The sequence below is a fragment of the Numenius arquata genome, chromosome Z (genome assembly GCF_964106895.1).
Source record: "Numenius arquata chromosome Z, bNumArq3.hap1.1, whole genome shotgun sequence".
NCBI classification, from domain to species: Eukaryota; Metazoa; Chordata; class Aves; order Charadriiformes; family Scolopacidae; genus Numenius; species Numenius arquata.
The window spans coordinates 30,022,130-30,035,571 of NC_133616.1; the positions used below are offsets into that span (position 1 = coordinate 30,022,130).

Genomic DNA, 13,442 nt, shown 5'->3' on the forward strand with positions numbered 1-13,442 from the left:
CCAGTAATTTTACCATGAACAAAAATCCAAAGTATAGATGTGAAGAAGAGTTAAGTTGCAGACCTTATTGATCATCAACTTCGAATTCTTTCTGTTTTCTGTATTGTAACAGAAAAATGCCCTAAAGCTGATGAGACTAATTAAAGTAGGATCTATTATGATCTAATTGCTTCTCTGCTTTTTGTGAAAAGACCTCTTATTCATGAAGGTGCTTGTTTGCCTAAAAAATACAGCTGCTGTTTTTTCATGGGGTTGGGCTGGTTAAAAGTAAATAGCAGCATTAAAATTCTCAGATTGATTTCCTGCCTTATTCAGTCAGCTGAAATGATTAGGCTCCTCTTTCCTATTGCTTCAGGCTCAAAATATTTTTCCCAGTGTTTTTTGAGACCTGGTACAAAATGCAGTTCCCACTGTGAAATCAGGTTTAGTGAGGTGCGTTGACCTGGTTTCTCAATGGTATTTGAGATCTCAACTTGCAGCGAAACTGCTGGGAATTGTCCTCAGATCCTCAAAGCTTATAGATGCCTTTTCCATACCAAGTGGTCTGAACCCATACAGCAGCAGTGATGTCTTGGCTGTTCCAGGACAAAGGGCTGCTCTGCCCTGGCAGATCTGGTGCTGCCGAGTGGTGTTCCCAACCATCAGCTCCATAAGCAACTGAACCTGCGATATGGAAATTCCATGGCAAATTAGGAAGGTCTTCGTAGGCACGGAAAAGAGCACTCAAAACCGACCATGGTGCCTTTCACTGGGAGGAAAGGGAGAGAGACTGAGGTGCCTGGAGTTCCCTGGGGAACCGGCTGTCACTAATGAATCTGCACGGAAACCACTAGGAGCATCATTAGAGACAAAGAGGTGCCATGGGATTTGCCGGTGGGGACTTTCAGTGAAGCTCATGGGAGTTAGGCTGCCGTTTGCTATTGAACTGTAATGCCAAATGAGAGCCTGTTACCCTTGAATTCCTTTGAATATCTCACAGTCGGTAGACTTAGCACTGGTTTTAGGTGTCTGCTTGTGCTTTGCATTATGCATGAGTGCCAGTGGGGGGATTAAATACAGCAGCTCTGCCACTTCAAATAGCTTTGGCCTGAAACTGATGTGTCATCTGTCAGTCCAGATGAACTTGGTACAAGAACTGGTACCAGTTGTTATAAATAAATGGTAAACCCAAAACCTAACTCTATATATTATTTTCAGAGCAGTTTTGAGAATCTTTAACATATTTGTTGCTAAAAGTGGCATAACTGTCTCTTCATTTAATGGAATTTTATTTTGTGAAGAGGGACAACATGTGACACAGATCTCTGAAAGTCACAACAAATTAATTCACTGTATACATGCAGTTTCTGCAAAATCCATGTGGTGAGTGTTGTTGCCATCCTCCCTCCCGCCCCTCTTTTTTTTTTTTTTTTAATGTGGAAACAGCTGGGAAGTAAAAAACCCGAGTATCCAACCCAGCCTGACTTCAGAGCTGACCCAGTTTTGAGCAGGGGTTCGAACCAGTGGCCTCCTAAGATTTCTTCCAACTTGAATTATCCTGTGATGCTATGAAATTGGGGTCAGAGCTGAAGGAGAAAAACTGAGGGCTTTCTATTAAAAACACAGAGACTCGGGAGGGAGTTCTTTTTTGCTTGGAGTGTTTCCTAGTGCCTTGATAATGTCTTCCTATCTTTCCCATAATCATCCCTGTGGGCACTCCAGGCTTACCTGAAGAGCTCTGATCCTCGGGGGAGAGAGAGGAGGGGTGAAAGAGAAAATCTGTGGCATTTATTTGATGTGGAAGTGCTTACATCCTATGACAAGAGACACAAGGTGAGAATCAGTGTGACTAATGAGTTGTTTACTTGGCTTTTGTATCCTCCTCCTCCCCCACCCAGGAGCACGGGCTGTGTTTGTTTTGGTATGTATTGATCTCAGATTCCTGCAAATGCCATTGCTTTGTCCTTTGCCTTCCGAGCAGTTTTTGCGATGCCACTATTCCCATCTCTTAGTGCTACAGGAAGGGTAGGTTATGGTAGTTAGGATGTGGAATGCCACTTTTTTTTTTCTTTTTTTTTCCTATTTCCTGTACAACTTTAGCACATTTTTAGCCAGAAGCTGCTGTTTCTCTGAGATTGGACCCAGACCGCATTTGGAGAACTGAGCTCCCCTTAGAAACCCCCATGAAAGCTGGCTCTAAGTGCTGCAGGCCTGCAGTCTGACATTGCTGTTACATTTAGGTTGCCTAGAAAAGTATTTTTATTTTGGGGGAGTGGAGTGTCTCTCTGCAGTGTTCTGATACCTGTCCTCATGGTACTGGAGCTAAACTCATGGAAGACAGGGCAAAAATTGGATTTGTTTTTAATGTTGCATTTGGCAGTATATCTCTGTGTGCGTGAGGCAAGTTGTGATTCCCGCCTCCCCCCGAATTTGGTAGAAACGTCCTCTAACTCTTACTGAGAAAGTTTGTGGGGGAAACATCAGGGAATGCCTGGGTTTTCTTTACTTAATGAAATGCTATCAGCTGAGATAAAAAGGAGAAAAAGCTGGACTGAAGTGGTATTTTGTGCTGTGGTGTGGTATTGCTGGGCTGAACGGGGTCCCAGGACGTTGAAGTGCTGTACCAGATCACCTCCAGCCTCAAGGACATCCCTCTTTGCTGAGGAGTTTGACCAGCCCAACGTTGAAAGAGCGGACCTGCTCTGGCAGGGGAGTTGGACTAGATGATCCCCAGAGGTCCCTTCCAACCCCATACCGTTCTGTGATTCTCTGATTTTTCTGGTCTGCTGTTCAGTTTTGTCTAGGGTATACATGGTGCAGCTGAGGACCTGTCTCTGGCTCTTCAGGAAAGAGTTACCAGGAATCTTGTAGAAGAAATAAATTTTGCATAACTGAGAAGCAGTTAAAGGGTGTTTCAGTTTGCACATAAGCTCCAGAAGCCAGGAAGGATGCAGTGAGATGCCAACAGCCCTTGGCTGCTGCAGAAGTGAGAGGGAGTGGGGTCCTGTGAGTCTCACAGAAGACCCTGTGGAAGGGTCCGAGCTACAGCTCAGATTTGTTAAAACTTTGGAAGTCTTGGAATGTTTTCTGCGCTTATATAAATATGAAGGAAAAACTGTGTTCCTTAGGTGTAAATGGGCAAGAGGAAGGCTGTGGCTGGGTACAGTCACCTTCGCTTGTCCTTTTTGTGCAAGGGGTGCAGAATCGGGGCAGCAGGCAGAGCCCAGCCCAGGCAGGGGTAGTGGGAGTACTTTTGCTGGGTGCTGGTGATGTGGGTGCTGGTCTGGTGGGCGCGCTGTTGAGCTGAACACAGCCTGCCCGAGCATCACTCGGCAGGTTGGGAGGGAGCAGAAGAAAGGCTAAGTAAATGCTGAATTTAAAGAAAGGGAATAATACAAAACTCATTTAGTGGCCACTGTTGGCAGCTGAGTTACAATCACAATGAAGGAGGCTAATAAAAGGCCGACGGTCCTTTATTTACCTGGCTCTTGATCCATACCGAGTTCTGATTGTCAGCTGTAGTGCAGCAGAGAACAGGCCTGGAGAGCAGCCACGGAGGTTCCTAGGGGTTCCTTGGCTACCTGGGGAGCACGGGAGATCTTCCCAGCCATCGCTTTTTGGTAGCAGCCCCCTTCTCCAGCGCACTTCTCTACCTGGGTAATCAGTTTGTTTCCCGTGTTTTCCTTTTTTAATTTTTTTTTTTTTTTTTTTTTTGAGCATGCTCAGCTCTCAGAGTTCTTTAGTAGGCTGCAGCTGATGCTGTCAAGGCTGTTTCTGGAGGGATCTTCCCTGTTTTGGGAGAACATTTAAAGGGGAGGATTTCTCCCACCATTCTCCTGCTTAGGGCCAAGAGCAGCTTGTTTCCCTGTGCTGTACTGGGGAGCTTGGGGGAGGCTTTTTGGCAGCCATTGCTGCTCTGCATAACATGAACCAGTGCTGGCTGGTGGATCAGTCCGCTTTCCCCACTCTCACTTCACCTGATGCTGTTATTACCAATTCTGGCAGTTCTTCCACCCTCCCCAAGCAGCTGCTCTTGGGGCTCATCGCACTGCCGCCTGCGATACCAGCTGGTCTCCTGGCTCGGCTGCTTCCAGCATGGCATCAGGCAGGGAGACAAACAGGCACCCTCCCCACTGGCAGGCTGAGTATGTCAGCCCAGGGACACATTGTGCTTTTATTAGGCAGAGCCTGTGTTGAGTGCCACCTGAAGCACAGCCAAAAGCAGCCCCTTCCCTCCTCAGTTGGATTAGGCACAACCTTTCCATCCTGAGAAGCCACTCATCACCCCAGCAGCAGCTGGGCTTTCACCTCCTGGGTGCTCTCCTGCTGTTCAGGTTCTCTGGATGCAACAGAATTTTAAAGGGGGAAAAAAAAAAAGAAGAAAAGGCAGCTAAACTAGGGATAAATCATTTATTTCAATAGTGACAGAATCTGATTTGTTTTTCCAGAACGCTGACAGTTTCCACTGCTCAGTTCTGCTGCTTAGAGTTGTAACAGTGAATGAGAAATGGTTTGGAAACAGCTACTGTTTTAATTGGTGAAGCAATTACTGTTTAGTTTTGATGGTGGAAAATAACTGCATGTAAGGTGTTTCTCTTTCTTTTCTGGGTTTTTTCAAATTTGTAATTAGGCTTCTCCAATTATGTACTTCATAAACTTTGGAAACAGATCTTTCAAATAAGTGCTTGCTGCCTGGTATTCTTATGCACATAACTTTGTTAAGGTGAATAGACTCACAGGACTTAAAAGGAATATTAATGTGGGTAAAATTACCCCAAAATACAAGTGTTTAGAGGTTGAGGACCTTTCACTGGTAGGGCTCTTTTTAATAAATAATAAAACTGAACTATCCAGTTTGCATAAAGAAAAGCAGACATAGGATATTTCTGGTTTCTTCTGTTGCTGCAAATTGTAATCTTTTTGTAATATGGCTATTAAAAAGAAACAAATATCAAAAAGAACAAAGCGAGGCTTTTCAAGTAAGTCAGAGGGTCAAATCCTGCTGTGTTATGTATTGCAAATAGCTGACCTGCAATCAAGATGTACTCTGGATTTTCACCAAGACCAAAACATGATCCTTTAAATCTTGTGTAAACCAGCAAAAGAACGTAAATTTGGAATTAATTTTCTTAACATCCTGTGTCATCCCACTGTGACCGAGGCACCACTTGTATATAAACACTTTGCCTCTGCCGCCAGCCCTGCACTCTCAGCAGCAGGTATAACGTACATGTAGCTTATGCTGGGAGCCGAAGCCCCAAAGCCTGTTTGCTCCCCTCAGCTGTGTGAATATCAAGGAGGAGAAGACGCTGAAGGCAGAGGCAGCGATATGATGTGTTCCCACATGCCCATTGCATAATCATCTCCCACCACTTCACACACCCCGTGGCGGGGAGCAGCAGAGGAGGCCAGGCTTTGCAGGGTGCCAGCAAACTTGCTTTGCCTTGAACTCCTGCCTCAGTGAACAAGACTGGTGGAAGCCACATGTGTAGGGGGAGTGCCAAGTGTGGGCAGGTGTCATTTTAAATTGCCACCAGTTAGAGCAACATGGTGTGTAAAACCCCCAAAATCTCCTTTACAATAGATTTTCATTGCACATAAATGTGAGAAGGGGTAGGGACCAGAACAGGTATGAAATGTCTTTTTAGCTCTCTGCATGAATGACCAAGGCTCAAAGGACCCCAGTGCTGAGTTTGCTTGCTTCTGGTGTTACCTGTGCTGTGGGAGGGGTACCGAGCTCCCCTTCTCCCTGCAGAATCCTTTTTGCAGAGGAAAGAATGAAAAGTTAACCCTCCTGATGTAATAGCAGAGGTTGGTTTGGCCAAGATTACAGTGAAAATTATTGCAACCTGTCCATTGCAGAGTTTTCTCATCCCTATGAGGATACATGCTCCATTGTTAGGCAGCTTGTTTTTATAGTAAAAATTGCTTTGCAAAAATACAGATGTAGAAAAGCCAACTACTGAAGTACAGTTCCTGAGGGTCTGAAGTAGTACAGAAAGCTGACCAGGGAGAAAACCCAACTGGCTTATTTTTTTTTAAAGTAGTGCATAGATCATCACAAAAGCCGTCAGACTCAATGCTGGAAAACAAGCATGTGCAGAGAAAATTGGAAAGATAACAAATGAAGATCCTTGTGAAATAATTTCTTAGTATCTGGGTGCAAGTATTATCTCCGTGTCACACCTAAAGGATTGAGACAAGAATATAGTAGGTAGTTTGTGCAAATAAAAACAGATAAACTTGGTAGAAAAAGCTGAATGGTTATCCGTCTGTTACAGACTGCAAGTGCTAGTCAAGTAGACTTTTAACTGGGTTTACTGAGTTGATTCTTTTTCATCTGTAAAAAAAGGCTTGTAAATAAAATTCTGTGTAATGATGGAAACTGTATTAATTTTTCAGTTGTATTGTTATTAATAAAGGTACTAATTATGTGCTGTATGTTTCCCTCCAGCCCAACTATAACAGCATTTATGCCTTTCCCTTACTGTGTGTCTGGTTAGGGAAGTATGGGCATAAATTTTATTGTAAAAATAGTGACAGGGATCATCCCATGAATGATGGTGGACAGACTTGAACAGATTTCATTAAATTTGGGTAAGGTACCTCTCACCGGGCTACAGGTGCAGCAAACTAGAACATGGTGCTAATGAAAAGGTCAGAATTTGCTCTTTATGGTGGCATAGGCATGGCAGAAGATGCATTGTCACATGTCCTTGTCTTGTGTGTTACAGATCTGAATGCATCACAGACCCAGGGTCCCCAGACAAGCATTCCAAACCAGGGATCCATCCAGCTGCCACAGGTAGACACGCTGCTGCTGAACCACCAGCCTGAGAGCCTGCAGGACACAGAAAGTGGAGGCAGAGTAGAGGAGAAGATTGTTTACCTCTGATGGCTTGTTTTCTAATCTCAGTAGCACTTTGGAAATATAATTGTGTTTGCTTTTCTAAATGTCTGTAGTTGCTCTTTGTATGACCAAATGGCTTTAAGGATAGTATTTAATATTCAAAGCAAGATTTTCCCTGTAATAAATATAAAAATTAAGTTATTTGGAAGCCTTTGTTTCATAATCATTAATTTATGACATGATTTCAGATGATTTGCAAGAAGCAATGGGTAACAGGGGAGACATAACATTTTGTAATTGTAAAGATGCCACCAAGAGCTGTGAAAGCTGGTGTTGATTTTCTCTTGAGTCCTCTTTTTAAAAGGGCAAGCGAAGAGAGATGGGCCTGCTATTTGAGATTTCAGAGTATGGATCAGTAACCTTCTAACAGTTGTGATATAACATGAGAAGACAGCAATGTAAGAATGATGCCTATAGTCTTTGCTGAAATGTGCTATGTACCCTTAACTATTGGGTCATTTTCCTTATCCCCTGGTTCAAGAACTGCCCAGAAGATGTTTTTTATGGTCTCAACATAATTACATAATTGTAAGTGTTTCTTCACGACCCAAAGCTTATCATCATTTTGGTACTACTGCCAGCTTCTGTGCAGATGCTGTAAATCAGTTTGTTATTGTTTTATAACTGTACCTCATTTCAGTAAGTGCCCTTATGCATTAAAATTTACCAGATTAAACCATCTCACTGGTCAAAAGAAAAGGGGAAAAATAATAGGCTTTTAGTTAGCAGAACCCTTATGAAACTCCACTGCTTTCCCATGTAGGAATGAGCTACCTTCCTGCTTTTGGGTTCACGGAAATGTCTGTGCATTAGACAGTGAGAAACCAAGACAAGTTTTGTGCCCTTTTGTCTTTTGGAAATATTTGTACACTTCTGTCGAATTGAATAAATATTCTGTGCCTTTCTGCAAAAGTGTAACTTTGATTCATTGTCAGGTCCTTCAAAGAAGTTTGAAAACAGGAGGAAAAAAAAAATAAATCTCCTTGCCTAGTTTGCACTCTGCCCTGCTGCAGATGCGCCTGCTTTGCTGCAGTGGAGCCAAAGCTGTGCTTCAGGCACCCCGGCTGGAAAAAACAAGGAATTGCCAGTTGTAGCAGGGGCGAGCAGCCCTCTGGACTGGCCAGGTGCTGCTTAGCGTGGCTGAGGATATCAGAAGTGGGGCAGCAGGAATGCAGCTGCACAGCTGCTGGATCAGAGCTGCCTCACATCTGCCCAGCTCGTGGGGCAGAGGAGCACAGGATTGTCCCCAGTGGTTTCTCTGGATAAGTCCCAGGCATCGTATGGTGCTTGGGGCAAGCCTGGTGGTGTGCAAAATCTTTTGCAGGGTGCAGAGTTTTGGATAGCAGATGCTTGTCAGCATGGGTTTCCTGATGGGGAGGATTCTCTTCTAGGTACTGGTGTGTTATTTGGAATATTCAAAAGCAGAGCTTTCTGAGTTGCATCTTACCAGACTAGCTCTTCAGTTGGTATCTTAAGCTAACAACTGGGCGACTGACCTCGATGAGCAGAATCTGATTCCCAGCTGGTATTAATTGGTGTGCCAATGTTATCAGGGAAAGATTGGGCCTGCAGATGTATTTTCCAGTTTCTACTTCCAGCCTTCAAGACTCCTGCTCACCTGACAGCAATATGTCTACTTATAAGAGAAAAAACCTTTAGAATTTCTGGAAATGTTTTGCTGCCTTTACTTTTCACAGTTAGACTAAAATTAAAATGGGAATCCAGCCTCTTTTAAGGGTCCTACAGTAAGAACAGTCTATAGCCTTTCTATTTTACCAGTCACCAATGAATTCAGGGTTGCCATCTGGGCAGCTTTTTAGCAAATTTCTGAATAGCCAGACCGGTTTCTTGGGATGCAGTATGTCCCAGGATATGTGCGTTGCCCAGGGACCTGTGGGGAATTGGGAAAAAAATGAGTAGTTTTCTCCACAATTACTTTCTCTGCATTTTATTACGTCTTTGCTGAAACATCTGGTGCTGGTTAGTGTCAAATCCAAGCTGCTGGACGGATAGCTGCTGTCCCAGCCCGGTGTGGGAATTCCTGTGTAAGCGTCTTGCCACTGGGAGAGGAAGAGAGGATACTGCTTCTCTCATCAGTTTTAATTGAAGGGCTGGGAGTTGAAAAGTGGCTGGCCGGGACTTCAGCTGTTGTGCAAATTCCTCGAGTCCCCTAACATCAGGCAACATCTTATTTTGCTCACCTGTGTTTACAGTAAAACTTCTGGCACTCAAGGAAGGCAAAGGCAGGAAACAGGTGGCCTCTAGATTTAGGTATTTTAATTGTAGAAAATGTTTAAACTATAGGCCAGTATGGTCTCGGCAGGTGCTCTTTATAACAAGATGTATTATGCACCCTTGAACTCTGTCCATTATTTAGGCATTTCTTAATATTTAGCAGAATTTAAATGCAGCCCCAACAAGACTCAGCCATTTTAGCAGGCTGCATTTTCAGTCATTGTCAGGCATGTATTACTGATTTATCTTCTTTTTTAATTAGAAAAATATATTCAGAAGTTCTCACCTTCACTTCTATTATATTGTTTTGAAGTGGGCTTATTTACAAGGCCTGTTGTTTTTATTTTTAACTCATCCTATGTATTGTGTTTTCTTTTTGCCATACTTCTCAAGGCATCTTGCCTCTGAAAACTCAAAATAGAATTTAGTCATTCATTTCAGTGTATAAATTAAAGGAGCAGTTGCTATACCACAGATCTCCGCTGTGCTGGGCTGGACTTTCTCTTTGCTTTTTCTTTTTTTAGCTTCCTTCCATCATTTAACAAAGGGGGAATTTCTTTACTGTAATACCTAGACTTTGTCCAGCATTTTCTCCTTAGTGTTGTTGTATACTAGTAAAACTGTCATATCTTACAACTTTGAGATATTTTTAAGGGAAACTCGCAACAAAGTTTTTATTCAGCAAATCTATAAAAATGGTAAAGAAGGAATTAACGAAGAGCGCAAGCTTACAGTGAGCTGGATCCAGAATCTTGGATTTATGCATTCAGTCATTTACAGAATGAGGCCAGAATACAGCAAATGCTTCACTTGGCTGCTGTTTGAGTATTAAGGTAAACAACACACTTAGCTGCATTTTTAAGAGATTTTTCACAAAGCTCGTCCATGTAATTTTCAAATGACTAAATTAAATACAGATTAGACTCTCAGCAAAACTCCCCAAAGATTATTTACTAAAGTGATTAAAAAAAAAAATCTGTTAATGTTTGCTATGTAAGGAACATGAATCATTTTACTGAGAGTGCCCTGTGGGCTGCATTAATTTATATGCCACTCATTTAGGTTAAAAAAGCAAATAAGATTTTTCTTTGCTGCTTAATCAAGTAGGTGCAAATTCTGTAGTAACGTGCCATAACGCTGGTAAAACCATGTTCATGGTGTTGTTCATTCAGAGAAAAGCAAAGAGGCTGTGCTGTGGTAAGTAACATGTACAACTTGCTCTGACTGAATTTTGAAAGCAAAAGAAAGTTGCCAATGAGGCAGTTTTTCATATGTATTTGATGACAAATGGGGAAATAGCGTGACTGCTCAGATACCTTCTAATGAATATTCTGCTTGAAAATAATTCCAGCCCCAAATCCTCCCCATCCAAAGCCTTTACTGTGCCCGGTTTGTATTACAGAGGTAGAGAGAGCATAGGTTGTGGGGCACTACCGTACTGTAACAGGTTGGATGTCTACTCTTTCTTACGGAATGGCACTCGCTTTGTGACTTTTTTTGCCAAGGTAAACGGATGCATTTGTTGTTTTTGCATCTATAATAAAGATCTGTATGTAGAAGCAGTGCAGCACTAGCTGTGAATATTCTTGAATTTTGGTCAAAAGGACAGCTACATGTTAACCTCCAAAAAGGTTTTCCTGTCTTGCTTGCTGCCAGTTTCTAAGATAGGACTCTGAGGATGGCCTGAATTCAATGGCTTGAATTTTGCATAAACATTCCCTTTGGCAGGCTGATGTGAAACTGGAGTGTTTCATTTCTTCAATTTAAAGGAAAACCTCAAAAGATAACCTTGCTGGCATTATCTAAAGCGTTCTCATTAATTTTGCTCTGCAAAAGTGTATCAGACAGTAGACTACTAGGCTTCTTGTATTGAGAGACCACCAAAGACTGAGGGGATTGTGGTGGAACTTGTGAAACGGTCCAGGTATGTCATCTGGGAATGTCAATGTTTTTCACTGACAAGCAGAGCAGTGGTGGCAGCAGCTCCATCCAGGTCAGTAGTTGGCTCCCAAATTGTTAGAGCGCTGTGTTTCCTGCAGAAGTTTCTTTCTCTCCTCCTCACTCAGTCAGTCTCAGGCTGGGATAAGGATGTTTGCACCCCTTACATGGAAGGGCTATGCCATGAGGAGGTCTGCAGAACCTGCCAGATTCTGAGGTTGGGTCTTGAAATATGCTGAGTGGAGAGCAGGAGGAGAGAAAAACATGAAAAAGGCACTCTGGGTATAGAGAAGGCAGAAGGAGTGTCACCCACCATGGGATGTTTTCTAGCCTTCTTCATGGAACAAGCTTTTTTATTCGGAGACTTGTTTGTTAGACTGATAGTCTGAGAATTGGTTAGATGCCATATTTTTAAATCCAGTGCCAGATGGACCGAGGATCAGATATACAGGTTGGATCAATGGGCCAAGGCCAATGGGATGAGGTTCAATAAGGCCAAGTGCCGGGTCCTGCCTTTTGGTCACAACAACCCCAGGGAACGCTAAAGGCTTGGGGAAGAGTGGCTGGAAAGCTGCCCAGCAGAAAAGGACCTGGGGGTGTTGGTGGACAGCCGGCTTAACATGAGCCAGCAGTGTGCCCAGGTGGCCAAGAAGGCCAATGGCATACTGGCCTGTATCAGGAATAGCGTGGCCAGCAGGTGTAGGGAAGTGATCGTGCCTCTGTACTCGGCCCTGGTGAGGCCTCACGCCGAGTACTGTGTTCAGTTCTGGGCCCCTCACTACAAGAAGGACATTGAAGTGCGGGAGTGTGTCCAGAGGAGAGCCACCAAGCTGGTGAGGGGTCTAGAGAACAAGTCGTATGAGGAGAGGCTGAGGGAACTGGGCATGTTTAGTTTGGAGAAGAGGAGGCTGAGGGGGGACCTCATTGCCTTCTACAACTACCTGAAAGGAGGTTGTAGAGAGGTGGGTGTTGGCCTCTTCTCCCAAGGGAATAATGACAGGACCAGAGGAAATGGTCTAAGGTTGCGGCAGGGGAGGTTTAGATTAGATATTAGGAAGAATTACTTTAATGAGAGAGTGGTCAGGCACTGGAACAGCCTGCCCGGGGAGGTGGTGGAGTCGCCGTCCCTGGAGGTATTTAAGAAACGTGTAGACATGGCACTTCAGGGCATGCTCTAGTGCCTGAGATTGTTGGTTTGTGTCTATTTGTGGGTGGGAGGGTGTTTGGTTTGGGTTGTTTTTGTTTTTGTTTTTGTTTTTTTTTGTGGTTGGACTCAATGATCTCAAAGGTCCCTTCCAACCAAGAAGATTCTGTGATTCATGAAAGTGACAGTGAAGCATGCAAGTTGAAACAAAGAATTTGTCCTATGGAGGCTGCTTAACAGACCCAAGGGAACTTTCTTGTCAGCTTTCTATAAAACTACCAAACCATGCCTAGAGGAGCTATGCAGAGGTGTGAACCTTTCTCTAACCCAGGTTACCACTGCTAACAACAAAGCACTGCATGGATGAGCAATCCCATGAACTGAGTATGGCTTGTCAAGACCAGCATGAGTCCCCTGCCCTCCTATGCAAGTGAACAAACACCTGCATTCCCTCTGTTCAGCTCATTGAGGATGCTCAGGTCAAGCTGTAGACCTACTCATGCTTGAGTAGTGCAAGAAACATAAGAAATTGGTATTGTTTCTGGTTAAAGTAAGTAATGCCTCACTTGAAATTAAAATTTTCCTCTTTTCCTACATGCACACTGTTGTCCTAGCATTGCTGAATGTATGCTACCCATTGTAGATCTATTATAAACTCATCAAAACAAGCCCAATCCAGTTACAAAGGCAGCCAATAGAACAAAAATAACTTCAGTAGCCACTGGCTGAGCATCTCCTGCTTTCAGTCAATGGAGGATAACCGTTCTCATCCTCTGGAGCCTCTCTCCAGCTTTTGAATCTGTTGACTATGTGCTACTGATGTCCCTTATGTGTAGGGAGCAATGTTTCAGAGAGATATACTCAAATTGTCAGTGAAAAGGAAACCATCAGAAGCAGTGAAATCGCCTCTCTGCTGATGTTGCATTCCTTTGCAGAGTCCCCCATGACCAGATGTGGTCTGATTTTAAACATGTGGGCAGCCATCAGGTGAACTGACAAGGTGGCACGGACTTTATAAAATTGTCTCCAAGTGCCTGATACTTGAGTAATATCAAAACAGCTTGTATCTCAATGAAGGCTGGTTAGTGTCGATGCTGCAGGTGAAGGAAGGACTTGAAGGATCCAAAGCTAAGGTATGGCCTCCTTTGAAGCACACATCAAATCAGTCATTTACCTTGAGATCTGGCAGTGCTTCTAGATGCCCTACAGACAAAAAAATCTTGCACATAGCTGTAT

General features: G+C 43.5%; 1 protein-coding gene across 1 annotated transcript in view; it reads left to right on the forward strand.

Annotated features, from left to right (window-relative positions):
- Window positions 1-6,874, forward strand: part of ARHGEF28 (Rho guanine nucleotide exchange factor 28) — a 60,814-nt gene extending 53,940 nt beyond the window's left edge. Inside the window, exon 28 of the mRNA XM_074166939.1 lies at window positions 6,714-6,874. Within this exon, the coding sequence (XP_074023040.1) occupies window positions 6,714-6,874 (161 nt within the window). The remainder of the gene's footprint in view (window positions 1-6,713) is intronic.
- Window positions 6,875-13,442: the final 6,568 nt, after the last annotated feature.